This window comes from Dendroctonus ponderosae, unplaced genomic scaffold, assembly GCF_020466585.1.
Source record: "Dendroctonus ponderosae isolate FM_Combo_2020 unplaced genomic scaffold, Dpon_F_20191213v2 Dpon_F_20191213_1, whole genome shotgun sequence".
In the NCBI taxonomy this organism is placed as follows: domain Eukaryota; kingdom Metazoa; phylum Arthropoda; class Insecta; order Coleoptera; family Curculionidae; genus Dendroctonus; species Dendroctonus ponderosae.
The window spans coordinates 25,769,627-25,790,348 of record NW_026017110.1 but is presented as its reverse complement, the minus strand read 5'-3'; the positions used below and the strand labels follow the sequence as shown (position 1 = coordinate 25,790,348).

The window sequence follows — 20,722 nt, the reverse complement described above, 5'->3', positions numbered from 1 at the left end:
CAATCGATTCCTTTCAGCGTCAGAAGCTCACAAATGTACATTTATGAAGTGTTTCGTTCAATAATAAGGAATAAATTGTCGGTTAAAAGCTCAAAACCGCTGAAGATAGGCGGAAAATGTCGGTTATTTCGGATGTAAAGCTTCTAGCACATTTTTCCTTGAATTTGTTGCATTTCTAGCTTTCTGGAGATGAGAACGCTGCTGAATTTGACACATTTTGAAATAATTTATATATTTTCATAAAATTCACCGCTTAAAAATTTGCGGGCAAAAGTAAAAATTTTACAAGCGTTTTTTTTATATCAATCGATTATTTTCAGCGTCAGAAGCTCACAAATGTACATTTATGAAGTGTTTCGTTCAATAATAAGGAATAAATTGTCGGTTAAAAGCTCAAAACCGCGGAAGATGGGCCGAAAATGTCGATTATTTCGGATGAAAACTTCTAGTACATTTTTCCTTGAGTTTGTTGCATTTCCAGCTTTCTGGAGATGAGAATACTGTAGAGTCTGATAAGTACTGTAGAGCTTCAGGCATTTTGAGAGATTTGATATTTCTTCATAAATTTGACCTCTACCCCTTAAAAATTTTCGGGCGAAAGTCAATATTTTACAAGCGTATTTTTTTAGATCAATCGATTCCTTTCAGCGTCAGAAGCTCACAAATGTACATTTATGAAGTGTTTCGTTCAAGAATAAGGAATAAATTGTCGGTTAAAAGCTCAAAACCGCTGAAGATGGGCCGAAAATGTCGATTATTTCGGATGTAAAGGCTTCCAGCACATTTTTCCTTTAATTTGTTGCATTTCTAGCTTTTTGGAGTGAGAATGCTGTAGAGTCTGATAAGTGCTGTAGAGCTTCAGGCATTTTGAGAGATTTGATATTTCTTCATAAATTCGACCTCTACCCCTCAAAAATTTTCAAAAAAAAGCAAAAGTTAAAATTTTACAAGCGTATTTTTTTATATCAATCGATTCCTTTCACCGTCAGAAGCTCACAAATGTACATTTATCAAGTGTTTCAGTCAATAATAAGGAATAAATTGTCGGCTAAGGATCGTAAAAGCTCAAAATCGCTGAAGATGGACCGAAAATGTCGATTATTTCGGATGTAAATCTTCTAGCGCGTTTTCCGCGAATTTGTTGCATTTTTCGCTTTCTGGAGATAAGAACGCATTTATGAAGTGTTTCGGTCAATAATAAAGAAGGCATTGTCGGTTAAGGAGCGTAAACGGTCAAAACCGCTAAGGGGCCTAAAATGTCGATTAGTTCGGATGTAAAGCTTCTAGCGCGTTTTTCCTTGAGTTTTTTGCATTTTTCCCTTTTTCGAAATGAGAGCGCTGTAGAGCCTGAGGCAATTCATATTTTTTCATCAAATTGACCTCTACCCTTGGAAAATTTGCTGCCAAAAATCGAATTTATATGCGTGCTTTTTGAGCTTTAAAGCTTTAGACCCAAAAAGCCCCATTGTTTGATCCTGTAATAATGATCCTGCGACTTTGAAATTGCCTAAATTTGTCAAAATTATCCATTATTTCTGATCAGCAGCGCGTAGTGTATTTTTTAAAACGCCCTTTGAATTTCTCGCTTCCCTGTAAGGAAAATGATGTAGAATTTGAGGCATTTTCGGAAAATTTAGGTGTGTTGCGCAAATATACAGTTACTTTTCTCCAAATTTTCCCCCAAAAATTGAATAGGTACATGTGCGTTTTTACCTCAATGTATTGTTTTACAAGTACAAAGCTCGCATTCATATACAGACTGTTAGAGTCTCTCACTTCTGAGATTGTTGGAGTCCTCAATTCCTGGCAATATAACTGGTATAAATTTGAGGAATTTTGAGCGAGTTGAGTTCATGTTCATTTTGGAAGAGAATGCGCTGATAAGTGTTGAATCCGGTCGACTAGACTAGAAATTGTTTTCGTTCAGCAAAGTTGTCCATTCTACTGTAGATAAATCAGCGATAATAACTAGATAAAACAATGTTTGACCATCCAATCACCCTAAATGGTGTCAAAGTGGTCAATACCCGGATATGCGCAGGCTTTCATTTGGTGCAAGACATATGGCTTTTAAATCAAAACGATTATATGTTAAACTGGTATAGATGAAATGGTAGACGGCAGCCTGTTGAAATGAACATCGATCATTCGATCATCTTGGAAGCCATAATGAAAATGCCAGCTATTATCAAATAATCAGTGATGATTTAATCATAATTTGATTTAAAATCTCTCTTACGGTGACCACTGCTCCGATCACCGAGACTGTAGTCGAAAAGCGAAAGGAAAACTAATGGCCATCAAGAGCGCAAATTCTTCGGCTGCAAGAAATCAACCCGTCACTCGCGATCAGTATTCTTAGGGGCCACGCCGCCTCCGCCAAGGACAAGTTGTTAACGGTCCTCCGGGTACGGACTTTTCGTCGATATCGCATCGATAATTCGAGATCCGGGCGTAAGCATGTGATATCCACACAAACGGCTTAAGCCAGCGTGACCCCATTTGTGGTGCAGCTGAACCTGTTCTTCGTTCATTGGTGTCTGTGGAGTCTTTTTTCAGTTCGCAACAGCTTCCTGTTTTCTAATTCGCGCTGTGTTTAGTGCGCATGTGCAGTGTTCGTTACCGTCTAAGCATGCGCAATCTCGTGCAACCTATTTAGGGTAGAGAATATTTTCAAAAAAGTGATATAATTTTTTGAAAATCCTGCAACAGTGCTTCTCAACGGATCAATAAATGAACCGTAGACCGGAATAGTTGCTGCAACTGCATGAATCTGCTTTAGTGAGGATCCAGGCCAAGTTACAAAAGTGGAATTATTTTTAAGGATTTTGGAATAATCGACCAGACTTTTCACTGTTTATGTACCGACTTGTTCAGTGCCGCTCGAAAGTAGCATAAAAACGCCTCGTAGCCACATATGAATCTTCTCCAGTACACTTTTGCAGTCCTCTGGATATCGCCCCCATCAGGGCGAGGACATCATGATTGGATCATTTCGCAAGAATCCTTTGCTGAAAGCAAATAGATCAAGGTAAGCAACAACATATTGCAAACGCTTTTTATACCCAAGTAGCCCTTGAGGAAAAAACTTCCTTGGCCAAACGCTGTTGAAAACTGGCGAGTTTGGAAAGTTCCGCCCAAAAAACATATGCAGACAATTTAATGTTGGCCTAGGCACGTCAATCTTTACAGCAATTTTATGGCACAGATTAGTAAGTTATCCTTAAAACAAAGCTAAAAACTTATTTATCGGTGTCGACTGAATATAATGCGGGCAAGGTCGATATATTGTTTGGTACCTACCGATTAAAGGTCAAATGTTGAAATATTCGAAAAATTCTGGTCCTCGGAATTGGAAAAAAATCGCGTTGTCGACTCACCAGCAGCCAACGCTTTCGACTATAGACAAACATGGGAAAAAAGCCAAATTATTTTATTGGCAATTACCCGTTATTTTTGGAAGTCCAATTACAATTTGTCTCCTCCAGTAAATTATGCAGTAGATTTTTTCATTTTCAGTCATCCATGCGTATGTAAATATATTTAATATTTTTGGAAATTTTTCTTTGCCGGCAGGAATTTAGTCACGTTCTTAAATGGGTTAAAGATAAAGAATTTTCGAAAATTTCCAAAATGAAATAGAACCATTTCAAATCTACCCCTAATAAATTTGCACGATGTTTACTATTTTGGGACTGCTGACTTTTCGGAAGCTTGATCAGATCAGAAGTCATTTTTTATCTCATCAGAAGACCATCACAAACCGATACCCAATTAAAAAAATTGAATACCAATTTTTTCAACATATTTGACATCGGTCTTAGTTCCTTCTTCTGGGGCAGAAATGTTGTTTTCTGAAGATCTCTACAGATATCTTCAAAAAAATAATATACCCGATATCTTAAAAAAAAAATCAAGGCTTCAAGAAAATGTTTAACTTAAAAAAATTAAATCGTTTCTCGTTTAAAGAATTCGAGTTTTTGCTTGAAGCTATCTAGCGTGGGACCGTTGTTGTCTCCAGTTAAAAAAAAACCTTTGAGCTTTTTTCAAGCTTTTGGCTGCTCTGGCTTAGAAGGCCCGAAAATGAGGAAATAAAAATTTTCGAAAACGTGATTGAAAACGCACACTTTATTATTCTGACGACCACAACAGATCTTCAAAAAAAAATCAGATTCGCAATATTTTCAAAAAAAGTCAAGTATAAAGCTAAGTTAAAACACATTTTTTTTATATTTTGCTCAAAATTAAATCGATAAAAAGTTGTTGCTTGATAGGGAAGATATTGGGTAGGGATGGGACATCGATCCTCTAACATCGATGGTAGCCATTGATGTTGACATTGAAAGGTAATATCGTTGTTAGGAAAACATCACCAATAATATTGGGTAATATTGGAGTTTTCAAAAATGAAAACTTTGAGTTTTTTACCGAGTGTCTTTTAAGTTGGGACTGTTAAGCCAGAAGAAGCAAATTTTTTTTTTTGAAAAATCAGATTTTAAATATCTTAAACAAATCCAACCTTGAACTTAATTTTTCCAAATATTTTGCAACAAAATTAAATAGTTTTTTGTTTAAATATTTGGAGTTTTAAATTGAAGATATTAGGATTCGGCCTGCTGGGATCTTCACAAACAAAGCTTTTTACCGAGCTTTTGAAAAAGTTTACTTTCTTCTTATGGCTTAAAAGGCCCGAAGAAGTAAATAAAAATGTTTTATCAGAAGAGCGGAACTTGTATTTGTCAAACATCACAACGGAAGTATTCACAAAAAAAATCAGATACCCAGCATCTTAAAAAAAAATCAAGGCTTTAACTTAATGTTTTCAAGCCACTTGGTAAAAAGCGCATATTTTTTTTCTTTACTACCACAACACCAATACGCAACAGCCTGAAAAACTTCAAGGCTTCCACTTCATCTCTTTTTAATCTTTTGCTCAAAATTAAACAAGTTTTTTGTTTAAAAAACCTTATACATATATGAGCCCGGTGTAAAGAAGGCAAACACGTAAATATTGCCGCTGAAATGGTACATAAATCCCCAAAAACAATATTAGATAAGACACTGTGGCTGCGGACTGTTGGAAAAAAGCCAGAAAATTCTAGACAACGGTAAAATTAGTAAACAGAAAAAGACGTTGTTGCATATTTTAATCGGATAGGCGAATTATTATATCGTACACAGGTACCGAAGCAATGTTGTTGTGCTTCGGCTAACAACTTTCACATTTTGTCGTAATTAAAACTAAAACCACAGTCGCAATAACAGTGCGTTATTTTCTTACTTAAAATATTGTATTTTATCCGGTAGGTAGTGGAACCCATCGTACAGATACGAGGGTCAGGCGATTTGTATTTTTTCCGTTTACCATTTACTGGGCTTCTTCAAGCGAATGGCCATATCTTGGAAATTCTCGCGTAGCTATTCTGTGTCATAACCAGCCACATTTAAATGACTTTCTTTCGCTCATTGCCTCATGCATATATTATTATTTGTTTCAAGTCGATGAAGACCTGTTTTTATTTTAAAATTTGAAGTATCGGCTTAGAGTAACAACGTTGTGAAAATGGCTTTAAAATGTCTTCAAATTGTTATGGATATCAAGGACTAAAGGCCTACATTCATATGTGGCGACAAAAGATATTGCAAACCCATATTTATATTTGCAGTGTAATGTATTGCATTTTAATTTCCCGACACTCTGTATGAAATCTTAAGAGTTTATTTACGTGAAATTTTGCATTCATTTTGTCAAACGCGTCTATTGTTCTATGGTGATTATAAATTATCTCTAAATTCTACGGACAATTTTTAGAAGCCCTAATGCCTAACGGCAGTAAAATTCGTACAAAATACACAAAATTATTAGAAAACTCCCTCCGGTGGACGGCTAAAGATTATCTGAAGTGGCACTTCACTTATTTAATGTAACGTAAGAATACTTGACGAGATCATATAGAGCTAACAAGTTTGAGGGGCAATAAATTTTCCAAACTCTTTCATTTATTGGAAGCTGAGCAATAACATGTTATGAGGTAAGGGAAAACTTTATTTCTATTGGTAGAAGAGTTCGATGTTTTTTAGTTTCTGTAGATACGTAATCGAATTTTCCGCAGTTCAGTTTCTTAATAGTATTTTCAGTAATTGTTCTTGCAAGCCCAAGTTTTGACCTGAATAATAAGTGCGGCGTATAGAACAAAAGTTTCTTTGATTGAATTGCGAATTTTCTAAGTGATGGCGCTCTTAATTTGTTGGCCTTTCCTTCCTTCGCATATTTGGGTATTTGGTAAATGTCTTTCAAACTTTCCGTTAAAAACGGTTACCAACCCTATAACCTCTCTTTATTTTAAGGCCTAAAAAGATTAAACCTACTGTGCTGATGTATTGCAAGCCGCCTAGTGCTAGGACCTACAGCGGAAAGTTAAAATGTATATACAGTTGAGTCCGGATATAACAAACTTGAAATATGAACTAAAACTGGTTCGTTATATCCGGAGTTCGCTATAAACGAATAATAATACAAAAACACGTGGTGTATTTTATTTCGTTATTTTTACATAGAGTAGTAGAAGTTAGTAGGTATGACTAAGAAGAACACAAAAAGATAAACAAAATTCAATTTAAAATTTACTTTATAAAGTCTGTAATTTTTGTTTGTACATTTCTGCTGCAAAAATAGATGTTATTTATGTAGTTTTCAAGATCACAAAAGAACTCCCAGATATGATTAGGAACTTTGCGTGATTGTAGAAAATTCCGAGTTTCGGACACTTTTTTTGTCATTTCAGAAATGGTTGGAACAGCATTAGTGTCTACAGTAGAATACGTTTCACCTAAATCGGCATCTTTCTCATTATCGCTTAAAGCTGTAGATGAGGTTACGGAGTCTATAATTTGCTCATCGGTCAACATTTCTCTTGTAAGAATGCCATTATCAATGCTCACATCTTCGAAGAAATTGAAATCACTCAATTTGGTTTTAACTTGTTCTTCGACAACATTGGGACATCTTCGTCTGTGTCGTACTCGGAGTCTGAGTCTTTATACTTTTCTAACCATTCGTTAAGTGGAATTTTATCGTCTGGTTCATAATCATTTTCCTTTTTTACAAATCCCCTATGCTTAAAGCAATTTGCAATGGTTTTTCGGCTAACTTTTTGCCAAGCTCTATGAATGAAATTGACTGCATCTGTTTTGGATTTTACTCCCCATTTTCTTGCAAAACAGTGCCACTTATGCGAACGTTTTCTTGTCCTTTTTGAGTAAACCACTTAATAAGTCCCTTGTCAACCTCTTCATGTGCAGATAATTTTAACTTCTTACATTTAACATTTGGTTTGTCATACGCTGATAAAATGTTTTCTCTGTTTTTCCATATTGTTGCAACAGTAGACTTTCCAAGTGCTAATTCCTTACAAATGTCACTCTGCTTTACTCCACTTTGTATTTTGTTAATAATCTCGTGCTTTTCATTTAGTGAAAAAACTTTGCGTTTTTGTTTTTCCATTCTAAAACGATTTACATACATAACGCGGCAAAAAACAACAAGTCACTGCCTGTCTCTCGTTCTCACTAATATAAACAACTTCGCAGGATTGGTGTTGCTGAGCGTGGAAGTTCGTTATAAACGGAAAGTGAATATACAACTATCCTAAAAAGTGATCGTTATATCCGGAAGTTCGTTATAAACGGGTTCCTTATAACCAGTAAAAAAATACGTTGGTCTTTATGGATGACGTTTCAATTAATGGAAAAAAGTTCGTTTTAACCGAAAGTTCACTATAAGCGGACTTTACTGTAATTTAAACAGTAATCGGGTTTTTTATAATGAAGTACTTGCCTCGACAAAACCGAAGGAAAACAAAATTTAGCAAAAGTACTAAGTTTTCAAAAAAATAATTTCAAATGATCAATAGCATCTACCCCAAATTACCAACCGGAATAATTATAAAGAACTAAATTTAGAATAACTGATCTAGTATTTAATTATTGGAGAAACTATTGTCATCACAAATAATACTACAATGTCTGTTAATTAAAAATATTGTGCGTTAATGTGGTAATCCTGCAAATTTTATAGCTTTGTCAGCAAACGTCATATTTGACTGATTGTCAAACGGTTTTTCTTCTGTGGTGGCGCAGAAAATTTGCAATAAGTAAACTAAAATAGCGGCCTCGGTTGAATTCAATTTCTTTTTAAGCTTATTTGATTTGTTTTTCAAAACTATTCAAAAAGTTTTATGTGGCCGTGATCATTTGATCAAATCCAATTTTGACATTTGTTAATGCAGCCGTCAAATTTGTATGTTCACCACACGAAGAATTATCAAGGGTGAGTGAGATAAAATATTGGAGATATCAGGAATTTGATATTGAAAATTCAAGCTTTCATTTGAAATAAACGTAGTACGAGAAAACTATACGAAAAATAATTGTTGACTTTTTTCAGCACTTTTTTTCACCTCTAGAGAAGGTAGTTGGGCCTAATACATAAGCGCTACTAGAGGTGTGATAAACGATTATTTTTTTGTAATGGGTTACAACGTTCCAGTTTCACCTTGGTAATAGGTTTAAAAATGCCGTTCCAAAAGGAACATGTTACTTTTCAAATTATTCATTAAAAATGCAGCGTGATGATCGTAGAACTAGTGATGATATATAATAATTTCCTTTATTAAAAGCATAATTCATACTTTTGGTAAACTTAAAATAAAATATTCTAAAATCAAAAACAAAACTTATTTCCGAGGTAACTACTTAAAGAACAAAAAAACTGATAATAATAAAACTAGAGTGATTAAATCAAATATACGGTTTATATGCGAAAATGTTTAAAGATGTCATTTTCATTTAAAAATCAATTAACATTTAAGAATATTTTTTTGTAGATGCTTTTTACCGATTCTAGTTCTTCGCGCGTTTATGATAGCACCCGCTTTAGAAAATAATCTCTCGCATTTCATTTCACAGTGACATTAAATAATCCACAATAACAATAAACATAAATGCGTGTTTGGCAAACCTGGACGAAGAGTTACTCGAGTTAATTTTGGTACCACGAAAAAATTATTTTAAAAAAATATGTCGACCTTACGTTTTAACGTAACGTTTATTACTATTCAAATAACTTTTATTTTATCTCTGAATTTATATTTAAAAATGGCTAACTTGCTTAAATGCAGGTGCACATTCTGCTTAAAACGTTTGATATTTTACATTACAAAAACAACCTTTAAATCAGCAAACGGCTGCAGCTGATGCGAAGTGCACACAACTGTTTCGCTTTTATGAGACGGTTCCAAAAAAAAACCGGTTAAATCGGATAAGCTACGATTTCAGGTTACACGTTTGGAACACTGTTATTTTACCGGTTACGTTAAATACCGACCATCCCTAAGCGCTACAGCTAAAAAGCATGTAAAAAATAAAAAACTATTTAAAAAAATATATTTTATTACCAAATATCCACTTTAATACCAAGGACTTCCCATTCGCGTTGTAATAGATAATAATAAATCAATTGCAAGATGGTTGATTTTATTGGGAATTCGGTCTGGGCAGTGGTGAAGAACAAGACAAACTTTTAGCTGCCTTTTTTAGGTAGCTTAAACCTAAAAAGTAGCTACAAACCCAGACCGAATTCCCAAGAAAATCAACAATCGAGCAATTATTCGATATCGGTCAAGAAACTGGAACTTAATAATAAATTAAAACAGCAAGCGAGGTGCCAACCGCGCAAATAGTATCTCTCCCGCTCTCTTTTTGGAGCTCTGCAGGACTGCAGCGCTTCTTTGTGCACCAGCTACCACCGAGAAGGGCACCGTTATTTTGAATCACTCTGAACAAAAATAAAATGTAGGTACATGAAGATAAAAAAATAAATGCTGTTTCAAATTCTTGACCCAATTCGACCAAAAATTTTCGAAGTTTAACCAAACCGATCGTTCATTTCAAATCATTTAGCCGCCATATTTTTTCGGGTAACTAATAATTTAGTTTCCTTATTATTATTATTATTATCATCCAATTCATTCCTGGGTTTCAGTCATTTATTGTCTCCATTTATCAATCAAAATACGTTTCTCTGGGAGCAAAATGCATGCCAAGGCTTAAAGCAGCAACAACGCTACACATAAAAACTGATGATGGGGGAAAAATACACCGAAACGTATTTTGATTGATAAATAGAGACAATAAATGACTGAAACCCAGGAATGAATTTGATTTGGAATTGAAACACAGTCAGTAATATACAATTATTATTATCATAATTTTTTACTCTACAAATAACCTTTTACATAACCAATTAGGAGCCATTTCAGGTGAATCGAATTTCACATGAAACGAAAGCAATCGTTCGAATATTTGCTATGTTTGGGGACGTTTCAATGCGAAACAGGCCAATTAGAACAATTGAAGCTAATGTATCCTAATTATGTCCATTGTCCTAAATATTTCCTTGAACTGGATTGTGACCCGTCGCCTTCACCATCCAGTCCGAGCAACAGGTTTCGTATTGCGTGTTAGTTTTTCCCAAATTCAACTTTTACCTGCACTGATATTTAAAAAAACTAATATAATACCAAAAAAACTTTTATCCGTAAACCATGCTAATTGTTACTAATCATTTCGGACTGTCCATAGCTTTTTAAGTTCGCATTCGCATCCGACGCAGTCTAGTAGAAAGAGATGCAACATGATCTGCACGTGTTGTGAACCAGCTATTTGGATTCAATTTAGATAATTTGACAACTGCGGATAATACCAGCTAGGTTTCTACCGCATGTAATTCTTCGGCTAATAATGCAGTTGAGGATGTGCCGAATGGCTTCTTGGAATGACAACAATAAATTTTGCATTTTGCATTTTCATACGGTTTGCGTTTCTTTTTCAACAGAAACAAAAAAACGACCGAATAAAAGGTTGCCACTGTTATTGACTTATTCAATGTACACTTATTGTGGTTGAATTGAATGGATTTTGCATTTAACAGTAGTTTTTTCGAAAACAATTTACCATATAAAGATAATCTGGAGCATAAAATTTAAAAAAAATCTTGAATGACTAGATTGAAATTTCGTAAAATTTGAAGCAAATCTGTAGTCAGTTTAAGCCCGTTTTTTATATCTGTATCTACCCAGAAGGTACAAGTTTCCTTTTGCATAAATCCGTTAAGTGACAACTTTTTTTTTCACTTCATTCACCAGCATCATCTCAAGAACAGTCGGTGAATCTATCTGGAACAAACGAAACTAGTCTAGTGAAATCTGACAACGAAGCGTTCTGATTAGTGGCGCCTTCATTCTGCGACCTCCAGAACGACGTTGAGAGGCCTATTCATGGAATTCTGTAGTTTCTGAGTGACTAATTTTATTTTTTGGAAGCTTGTGTTACTGACTTCCTACGGTCTCGTGCTTTATCTGCAGCCTATTTGTGGTATTGAAAAGTTTTGGGACATTTCGAGTACTAATTCGGGCAAAAAAATTACCGTTGAAAGTGTAGACTTTCGGCAATAGGCATCTTGGTTCCGTCCACTTTGCGAAAAGGGGAAGACGGTTGCTAAGTGAAATCTTTAATGTATGCAATGTGAGCAGCCGTGTGCGCCGTGTTGCTTTTCTTCGACGACTGATATTTTGATTAAAAAATATGTCATCCAGAATATGTTTACGGTCGTTTTGTTCGGATTAATAGTGGTCGAATTGCAAAGTGCGGGATTCTAACGGGAGACAATTGTCAAAATGGTTCGTCGTTATTTATAGACAATAGACCATCATGCATGCACATTGGAATTTTGATGGAGAATGAGTTCACTGGGAGCTAAAGAGTTAAATGAAGAAACCACCTCGGTAAGTTGAAGATGACCCTTCAACAGTGCGATTTATCGCACCTATCGGAACCATCATTTTTATTTTTAAGTTATTTGCCATTTGTAGTGTAGAATCTAGGCTAGAGATGTTGTCAGATTGTCATCAGTCATTGGGTTCAGAGACAACCTAATTTCCATTTCCGTATTCGTAAACAGTTCGGTTCCTGTTTCATCAAATTTTCCAAAAAACTACTGTCTTCCTTTGCGTATCACTTTTCCCAAAAACCATTCCAGCAATGCGTGAATAGACGTATTTTCGATTGACATATTGTTTTAAAAATCTCCATCTAAATCAATCCTATACGACCACTCAGAGAGTAAATAAATAAACAATAAAGAATCAAATATCAATTTAGATATATGATCTCTCTGGAGATAGTCCTACCTACGTCATACTTGGCAGCAGTCAACAAGCATGGTCTTGTTGACAGCTGTTTTTTGTTTTCAATTTGCCATGTTGCAACTTGACACCTTCAAGAGTAAAGTGCACTGTTGCACAGAACACCTCCGAACTGGTGTAGTGGTAATACCAGCCATAAGTTAAAAAGAACTTGCTGTGGTTAATGACCTTAGGGTTTTGGGCAAATGGTCAGTTAGCCCTTAAAAACTTTACCTGTCCTGGATAAATTAGTGACCTTTTCAGTTAGGGCAATTGCAAGGTAAGTTTACACTTTCCTATGTGAATGTGCTTCACACAGGGTTATCCATTTTATGCTTGGGCAAGTAAAGTAAAAAAACACACAAAATATTCAGATGGAGCCGAAAATTTTAATTCAGTACAAAGATTAAACCTTGCCATTGTACGTGAAAAACAATATCAGTTAAATGTCCTCCACGGGACCTCCTACAGGCCTCAATCCTTTTGAGGCAATTTTGAATGACTTTTCGGCACATTACCGGTAATATCTCCGTCGTAACTTCACGAATATTGGCTTTCAGTTGCTCAAGAGTTTGAGGATTGTCGGCGTAAACGCGATCTTTCTCATAGCCCCACAAAAAGAAATCTAACGGTGTTAAGTCGCAGGATCTTGCGGGCCAATTGACATCACTCAATCTCGAAATTATGCGTCCTGGAAATTTCTCTGGCAACAGGGCTCTAACTGCCAGTGTTGTGTGACTGTTGCCCCATCCTGCTGGAACCACATGTGTTGCAGATCATAATCTTCAATTTCTCTCCAAAAATAATCGGTTAACATGCGTCCATAGCGCTCAGAATTGACTGTTATGGCTCTTCCTTGATCGTTTTATCGAGTTTTATTAAAAATACGAGCTAATAACACCATCGGACCATAATTCACACCATACGGTCACTTTTTCAGGATGCAAACGCCTTTCTGCGATCACCTGAGCATTTTGGGAGCTCCATACACGGCTGTTCTGTTTATTCACGTAACGACCGAGCGAAAAATGAGCCTCATGGCTGAAGAAAATTCGGTTTCAAAAATCATCATCAACGGCTTGTGGTTCAATCACACTATTTGCGTATGTTCTGCGTTGCCCACCCTCTTGAGGCTTAAGTTTTTGAGTCAGTTGGACTTTGTACGGATGGAGCCTCAAATCCAATTGCAAAATTCGCCACAATCAGCCGTAAGACAAGCCCAAATGTTGAGCACGTTGGGGAATCGACGAATTCTGGTCTTCTTCCACACTTTGAGCAACAACAGCGATATTTTCAGCTGAACGAATGTTGCGATGATGCACAGGCCTTGCAATATCAGTCTCTTCAAATTTTTCCACTGTGTTCGAAATTGTTTGCTCTGTGGGTCGATTATGTCGACCGTGATCTGCTCGTAAAGCCCTGAAAGTTGATACAGCAGAATCATCATTTTTATAGTAACATTTAATAATTTTTACGCGTTCTTCGACAGTTAAACGATCCATATTCCAAAATGGCAAAAATTCAACTAAAACAAAAACGCTTCGGATGACGTTTACCTTTGACAGATATCAACTAGCAAGGTTTTACTTTCCCAACCTCGAATTGGATAACTCGTTATTTACCTGGATCTTGGTTAACTGAGCCATATCATCTGCAGGGAACTATTTTTAAAACTCTCTAAAAGAGACTTGCTCTCCAAACTGGGAGCAGGAAAGTACATACATTTATTTTAACGGCCATCATAGCTTTGCGCTTCCAGTACGTAATCGGACATTTTGTGAGACGATACTGAGTCACAATTTGACAAAAGTCTACCTTTAACTGAACTCCTTGTTTTTTTTTTATTTTAATTTTAAAAATTTTCAGATCATTATAATGCTTAAATATTCCAACAAACTATCAATCAAACATGGGACGATTTCAAAATAACATTTAATACCAAAGTCGAAATTTCCTAAAGACTTCTTTCTTCACCCTGTAGAGAGTTCAAGACCCTTAAGATCCGCTTGAAAAGTTCATTTTTAATTAATTTTAAGGACGAGTAAAATAACAAAAATAAAGTATGGTATGTTTGGAAAACTTGATACAAAACTATGTTTACAGTGTACAAAAATGCATGTGTTGTTAGAGCCATGTTTCCACGATACCCCTTTTAAAAATGAATCAGGGAAAGTAAAGGGAGATGGGCGGGTAGGAAAGATGGTCCAGTGACAATAATTCAAAAACGCTTTAGACAGTGCAATCATGCAGCCACAGCAGTAGATGAAAGTGAAATAGCAATGAGATGATGGTCCATCTGTCCCTACGCACAGCATACTTACACATTAGGACATTTGCTTACTATTCTAATTTCAGTATTTTAATCAAGATGCCTACTGTGTACAGAGTGTTTCCTCAAAAGTTGACACCCCCTCCCCTAGAACGTTCATTTAAAAAAAAATGTGAAAGTGACCAACACAAAAGCATGTTTAATGCTGAATGAAAAAATGTTTAATTTTATTAATTTTTTTAAAATCTGATTCTAAATATTTTTAGACATACCTATATGCTCCTACGGAAGGTAAGGTTATTAAGGACTCGTTCTACGACTTGCTTGAAAGAACAGTAGGAAGCCTGCCCAACCAGGATATGATAGTACTATGCGGGGATTTCGACGCACAAATAGGCAAATCACCAACTTTAAGGCCGACAATAGGTCAACATAGCCTTCACAATTTATTCGATGACAACGGACAAAGACTAATAGAATTAGCATCAGCCAACAACATGCTGATAAAATCCACAATGTTCCGTCATAAGGGCTTCCATAAACGAGCCTGGGTATCCAACGACCATGTGACCCGCAACCAGATTGACCATGTCTTGGTGGACCCAGGCATGGGAGTGGTTTCCTAGAAGTAAGAAGCCTTAGAGGAGTAGACGAAGATACAGATCATTTTCGGGTAGAAGCCAAACTGCAAATCAGATTATCGAGTCAGAAAAACCAAAAAAACTAACCAAACCACAAAATGAAACATATAGGAACAACAGAATCCAGTAGAACAACAAAAATAGGAACAAGAACTGGAACAGAAACTCATTGAGAATGAAAATCGCACATAGGATGTTGAAGGTTTGAGGAAGTATATTGAACAAACGATGAAAAAAACAGCAGAAAAAGCCATCGGGACAACCAAAAAGAAAACGACTAAATCATGGTTTAATGAACAGTGTCAATGAAAATTGCAAGAAAGAGAAACTTTTGAAAAGCCATGATTCAGCACGATACACTTGAAAACCGAGAAAAATATGCAACCTCTCGTAAAGAAACCGGGAAGTTCATAAATAGGCAAAAACAAAATTATGAACGTTGAAAATACGAGATGATCGAAAGAAATAGGTCTAAACCAGCTTCTAGGGAATTCTATAGAGCAATACACAACGAAAAACGAGGATATCAGCCCAGCTCGGTCTCGATGTTGAAAAGCGCTAATGGAGACATGATAATTAACGAACATGAACAGTTGGAAACATGGGAAAACTACTTTGAAAAGCTGGTAACTATAGATCCCGATGAAAACACACTGAAAATACATATCACACAGCAGATCTCCCTGTAGAAGTACCATCCATAGAAGAAATTCGAAAGGCAGTAATTTTTTTTCCTGATTGCAAAAGTATATATTTTGCCTGTATTAGCCGTTTTTCCTATATTCCAAGTCGCTCTCTCCACCCCATAACGTTCTCCCGGTAGCACTTTTTTTCAAATGAAAATGTTGATATCTGGATTGGACGAGCGGGTCCTATCCAATGGCCTCCAAATAGCCCCGACCTAACTCCTTGATTCTTTTCTCTGGTGTTATTTCAATAATATTGTGTATGATACTGTAGATACTGAAATTGTAGTGAATTATATATAGAGTATGTCTAGCGTTAAATGGAGGTCATATACAAAATCAGTGATTTTAATGATTTTATTTTTATTTATTTATTTATTTTGAAATTTATAGTAGCAATAAATTCCGTTATGTTCTCTTTCTATGGTTTTTGTTTCATTTCAGGCTAATTTAATTTTTTCTTTTCGAATGCTTAAGTATTCCAATATGCTACAACTTGAACATGGGACAATTTCAAAATAATGCTTAATAACGAAGTTGAAATTCGATTTTCCACTGTTAAGTTTTCAATATTTTTCTTGTACTCTCCAAGTGAGCCCGTATTATCCTGTATATGTATATTTCTGAAATCAGGAAAAAACTCCAATCGGTCTGTCTAAAAATATATAGGGTGTTTCATTTTTTTAAAATACTATGTCAAATTTTGACAATTCCGTGTCAAAGTTAAACAACTTTTGTGTTCGTCACAATTTTTTTTAAGTAAAGGATCTAGGGATGTCAACTGTAGGAATGCCCGTAGAATCGCAAACATTCTAAAGGAAGAGAATGAACTTAGAAAAACCTGAAAAATGCTGGATTAGCAATAGACAATAACGAAATGGGCATCAACCAAGCTGCTAGAAATTTTGGGATTTCCAAATCCACTCTGAAGAGACGCTTAAAGCCCGATACTTGAAGAAGCACCCTTCTTTAGGCCCTGGAGCCATGGAAATTAAACTGGTCTAGTGTAGGTGGTATATTTTAGTGTTAAAATTTAATTTTTCTATATATTAAAATGAGTTTTATGTATTTTCTTAGTGCGAAATATAGTTTATTACCCAAAATAATTATTTTTAGTTCTATTTTACAGAAAATACTCAATAACCATAGTGGACCATCCTACCACTCCTGGCCCATCTACCCCATTATTTAAATAAATTTTGCATTTGGCAACATCTCCGCCGGTCTAAGAGAGAAATACCCAGGCAAACTGAAGGCTCTTCTTTTTCTTTTCTGAAAGCTCTTTAATAATTTTAAACGATCGTTCGTAACGATAATTGCAAAAAAAGTGGTCCAACTCTCCCTGCTTTACCCGACTTAATGGAGACACACATGCTATGTAGATTTATAACACTTTACAAAGTTAAGTTAATAACAACACATTATAATACAAAAATGATATAAAACACCATAAGCAAATTCTTCAAATTTGCATTGAAATTTGAATGATTTTAACTTGAGTAGAAATTTCAAGGTCAGTCAGGGTTTTTTTGCCTAAAAATCCAGGATCTGTGGAAATACCGAATAAATTCACGTTCTTTATCATGAATTGATAGCAAGTGTGCTTTTTATATGAAGAATGCATTCCTTTTCCAAACGTAACATAAAAGCTATATTATTAGTAGGATCCTGACACACTTAAGCTGATGATGTAAGGGAAATTCCCAACTAAGAAATGAAATTAATTTAGAATTGGCTGGTCTGGGCACTCCCTGTTTATGCGATACACAGTGTCAAAGTTTACAATTTTTCATGTTTTGTGTATTGTTTTTTATATCTTTTTCCACACAGCTTCTATACCTAGTTTTTGTACTATCGTTATGAAATTTGTGGCCCAGGTTGATTTCACAAGGGTTCAATAAAGTACATGACTTGAAGACGTACAGGGTGAGATTTATCATACAGAAAGTTTTAATGAAACATAATGTCTACTATGTCTAGAAACTATTTAGAAATTTACAAACTATTTTTTTTTCTGGTAAAACGCAATTTGCCAAAATTTGATTCACTGAACATTACAGGCTACCTACGTACTTAAAGAACATCCTGTATATCTGATTGTTGTAATTAACCAAGCTGCCTAAATGGCTGCAACTTGAGTAGATGAGTTTTATTGCATTTTTACGCGCGCGTTAACTTAATAATAATATTCAGATAAAAGAGATTCGAATTTCTAAACAACTTATCGTCAACATTACACATTGAAGCGTTTTTATCCACTAGTATACAATGTCCTTATCAGTGTAAGAACCTCATCAAACCCAGTTCGGATCGCTTTGATTTGATTTGATTTGAGGTGGGAGATTCAAGAGGTTTTGTTTTTGCTTTTTCAGGCTTACTTCCAATGTGCATACATTTATAGATTGATTGGTGATTTCAGCAACATTTTCTGAGAGAGTGTGATTGTCTATTTATCGAACTCTGGTTTGCCAAGCAGGGACGCTTTGTACCTTCTGCTTAAGGTGTAGGACTGATTAATTTCCTGCCGATTCTGAGAGTATCAGGCCTCATTCACTCAGGTAGTGCTTAGTTGCAGCCTGCTTAAATTAAGAGCGGTGAAAATTATTTTTCTGGTAACATTTCTTCAATTCGTTTTACGTGCGTGTCGCTGATATTTCCGTCATATCCTGAGGTCCTAGAGGACGTTCACTGTGACTCATCCATATTCGATTTGATCACTGTAATGAGTTTTAATTATGTAATAGATACAAATATCGATCAGTCTGAGGAACGTTTTATCAGACCCACCAAACCAATTCAACACTAAAAAATGCATAAGTCTTCGAGTTCCCATCCAAAGACGATCTGTTACAACTGACTGAGCTCTATGCGAATATACCAAGTATTTAAAACGAAAACATGACTGGGGTTAGTAAATATAAAGCGTACTCTGCATCTGCAAGCTTTCCATGAAGTAGCATAATTGTTACATTTTCCACTTTATCAAAGCGGCTGGTGTGCTGCTACTAAACCATACCCTAGGATAGTTGTAATACGAACTGTAATAAACAAACATTTTGCTGATATCTTTTAATGCAGTAAACAGAGCAATGTTTTGTAAATGTAGATGCAAACAGAACGTTTGCTTTGTCAGGATTTAAATCTTCCGGGTTTTATTTGTTCGTTAAATACAGTTGATGTTGACAAGTATTAGGAGGCAGGACCAACAACAATAAAATCGTAATTTCGAATTATTGTTGACTAAATTGACAACCCTTGGTTAATGCCCATCAATGTAGAAATAATAAGCAATTTCTGACATTGGGAATAAAGTACGACGGATTTAGAACTCAGAAGTTATACGGATGATTTACGTCATAAAAGTGATTTCTTATTGAATAACGTTTATTTTTCATAGAAGTAATTTCCTGCATATAAGTATCCAGTTCTAGTGGGAAGTTGGGAGTGTTTTACATTTGGCAAATAGTAAATAGCTTATTTTAAGTAGTCATCCTTCGATCTCAATCTGCAAATGTTAGTTGCATGTCATCAATCAGCTGTTTTGCGTTTATTACTGATATCGTTTATCAAATATAACATCGAAAATAAACAATGTTGTCGATTCAAGATTGTTGGTTTTTCCTAACGGTTCTTTAAAGAAAAATCTTCCAATAATTAAACTGGCTCCGCAATGTTCTTTTTGTTAGATTCAAATATTTCGATAATTCGGCCAACTCTGCAATACTTATACAATTTGCTAAGATCGAAACTTTCGATAATTCAACTAACTTTGAAATGGTTTTTTTGTTAAAATAATATCAAACATTAGTTGAGGTTGCTTAATAATCGATTAAAATTCAAATCAGCCGCTAATCTAAAGTAATACTTTCAACATTAACAATCTAAATGAGCACCTGAATCAACATTATTTATTAACAGTAGGCAGAGTGTCTTTGACTGTGTATTTTTTTCTATCTGAGCATCCCTGGTGGAAATCCAAAGTACTTTTGTAGTAGAAATCGATCAATTTTTACTAGGCACTGGGTAGGAATTGGGCATTTTTCTTAGTCAGTAATCTTACAAGAATGAAACGTTGTTTTCTAACCTTTTTGTAGTACTTAATTAAAATGGGCTAGTGAAAGTAGGTATGTTTAAGTTGGCCTAGATTGGGATTTAGAAGGGATTGTTAAAAATCGTTAGTTGTTCTTGGCCAGTTTCTGTTCTGAATCTAGATGTTTTCTGATCGTCTCAATTTATTTCACTGTAATAAAATACGTAATTCATTTTCCTAGGAACTATATTAGAGAATGAGAAGATTATACTCTACATTTTGGTTATGATGGCCTGGACTCCTATTTTGATTATTGTTTGTTAACTCATACGCCTTATTATATGATATACCTTATTCAAATACGAATACTTATTCATACTATACAATATACTAGTTCAAACAGCAGAACTAGAAACAGGTCCATTTTATTGCCAAAACATAACTGAGTTGTAAGTAATAAAATTGTATCTATATTGTTGCAGTGAATTTGCATAATTGTTTGACCGGGGATTTAAAAGTATTGGCGGAGAGCAAGTTCAACAGGAATAGGAAGTCAAAACGTGACAATTTCAAAAATGGAATTGACATCAAATTTCAAATATGAAGTTGACACTTTTTATTTTTGGCCATTATTATTAAGTATAACTCATATATCGTGTTATACCTTTCATTCGAATAAAAAATATTGTTCCATAGGAAGGCGAACTTTTCTCCCTTGTATCGAAAACTACTATTTGCGAGTTCAACTACCGATGATGGCGCTGCGAAACTTCACATTACTCGTTGTCGAGTGACAGTTGAAACTTGTCAAACTTGATTATTTATTGGAGTTGATGACGTTTATAACATAAAAC

The 20,722-nt window shown here is 35.2% G+C and overlaps 1 protein-coding gene and 1 long non-coding RNA gene across 2 annotated transcripts in view; one reads left to right on the top strand and one right to left on the bottom strand.

Annotated features, from left to right (window-relative positions):
* Positions 1 to 2,499: 2,499 nt before the first annotated feature.
* Positions 2,500 to 20,722, top strand: part of LOC109543692 (AF4/FMR2 family member lilli) — a gene marked incomplete at its 3' end in the record, with an annotated part of 101,483 nt that continues 83,260 nt past the window's right edge. The window contains 1 exon segment of the mRNA XM_048661415.1: positions 2,500 to 3,031. Within this exon segment, the coding sequence (XP_048517372.1) occupies positions 2,982 to 3,031 (50 nt within the window).
* On the bottom strand, positions 17,771 to 18,944 carry LOC125502616. The gene is made up of 2 exons (XR_007280383.1): positions 18,476 to 18,944; positions 17,771 to 18,414 (listed from the first exon to the last, which is right to left on the bottom strand). It is a non-coding gene; the product is annotated as an uncharacterized LOC125502616 (long non-coding RNA).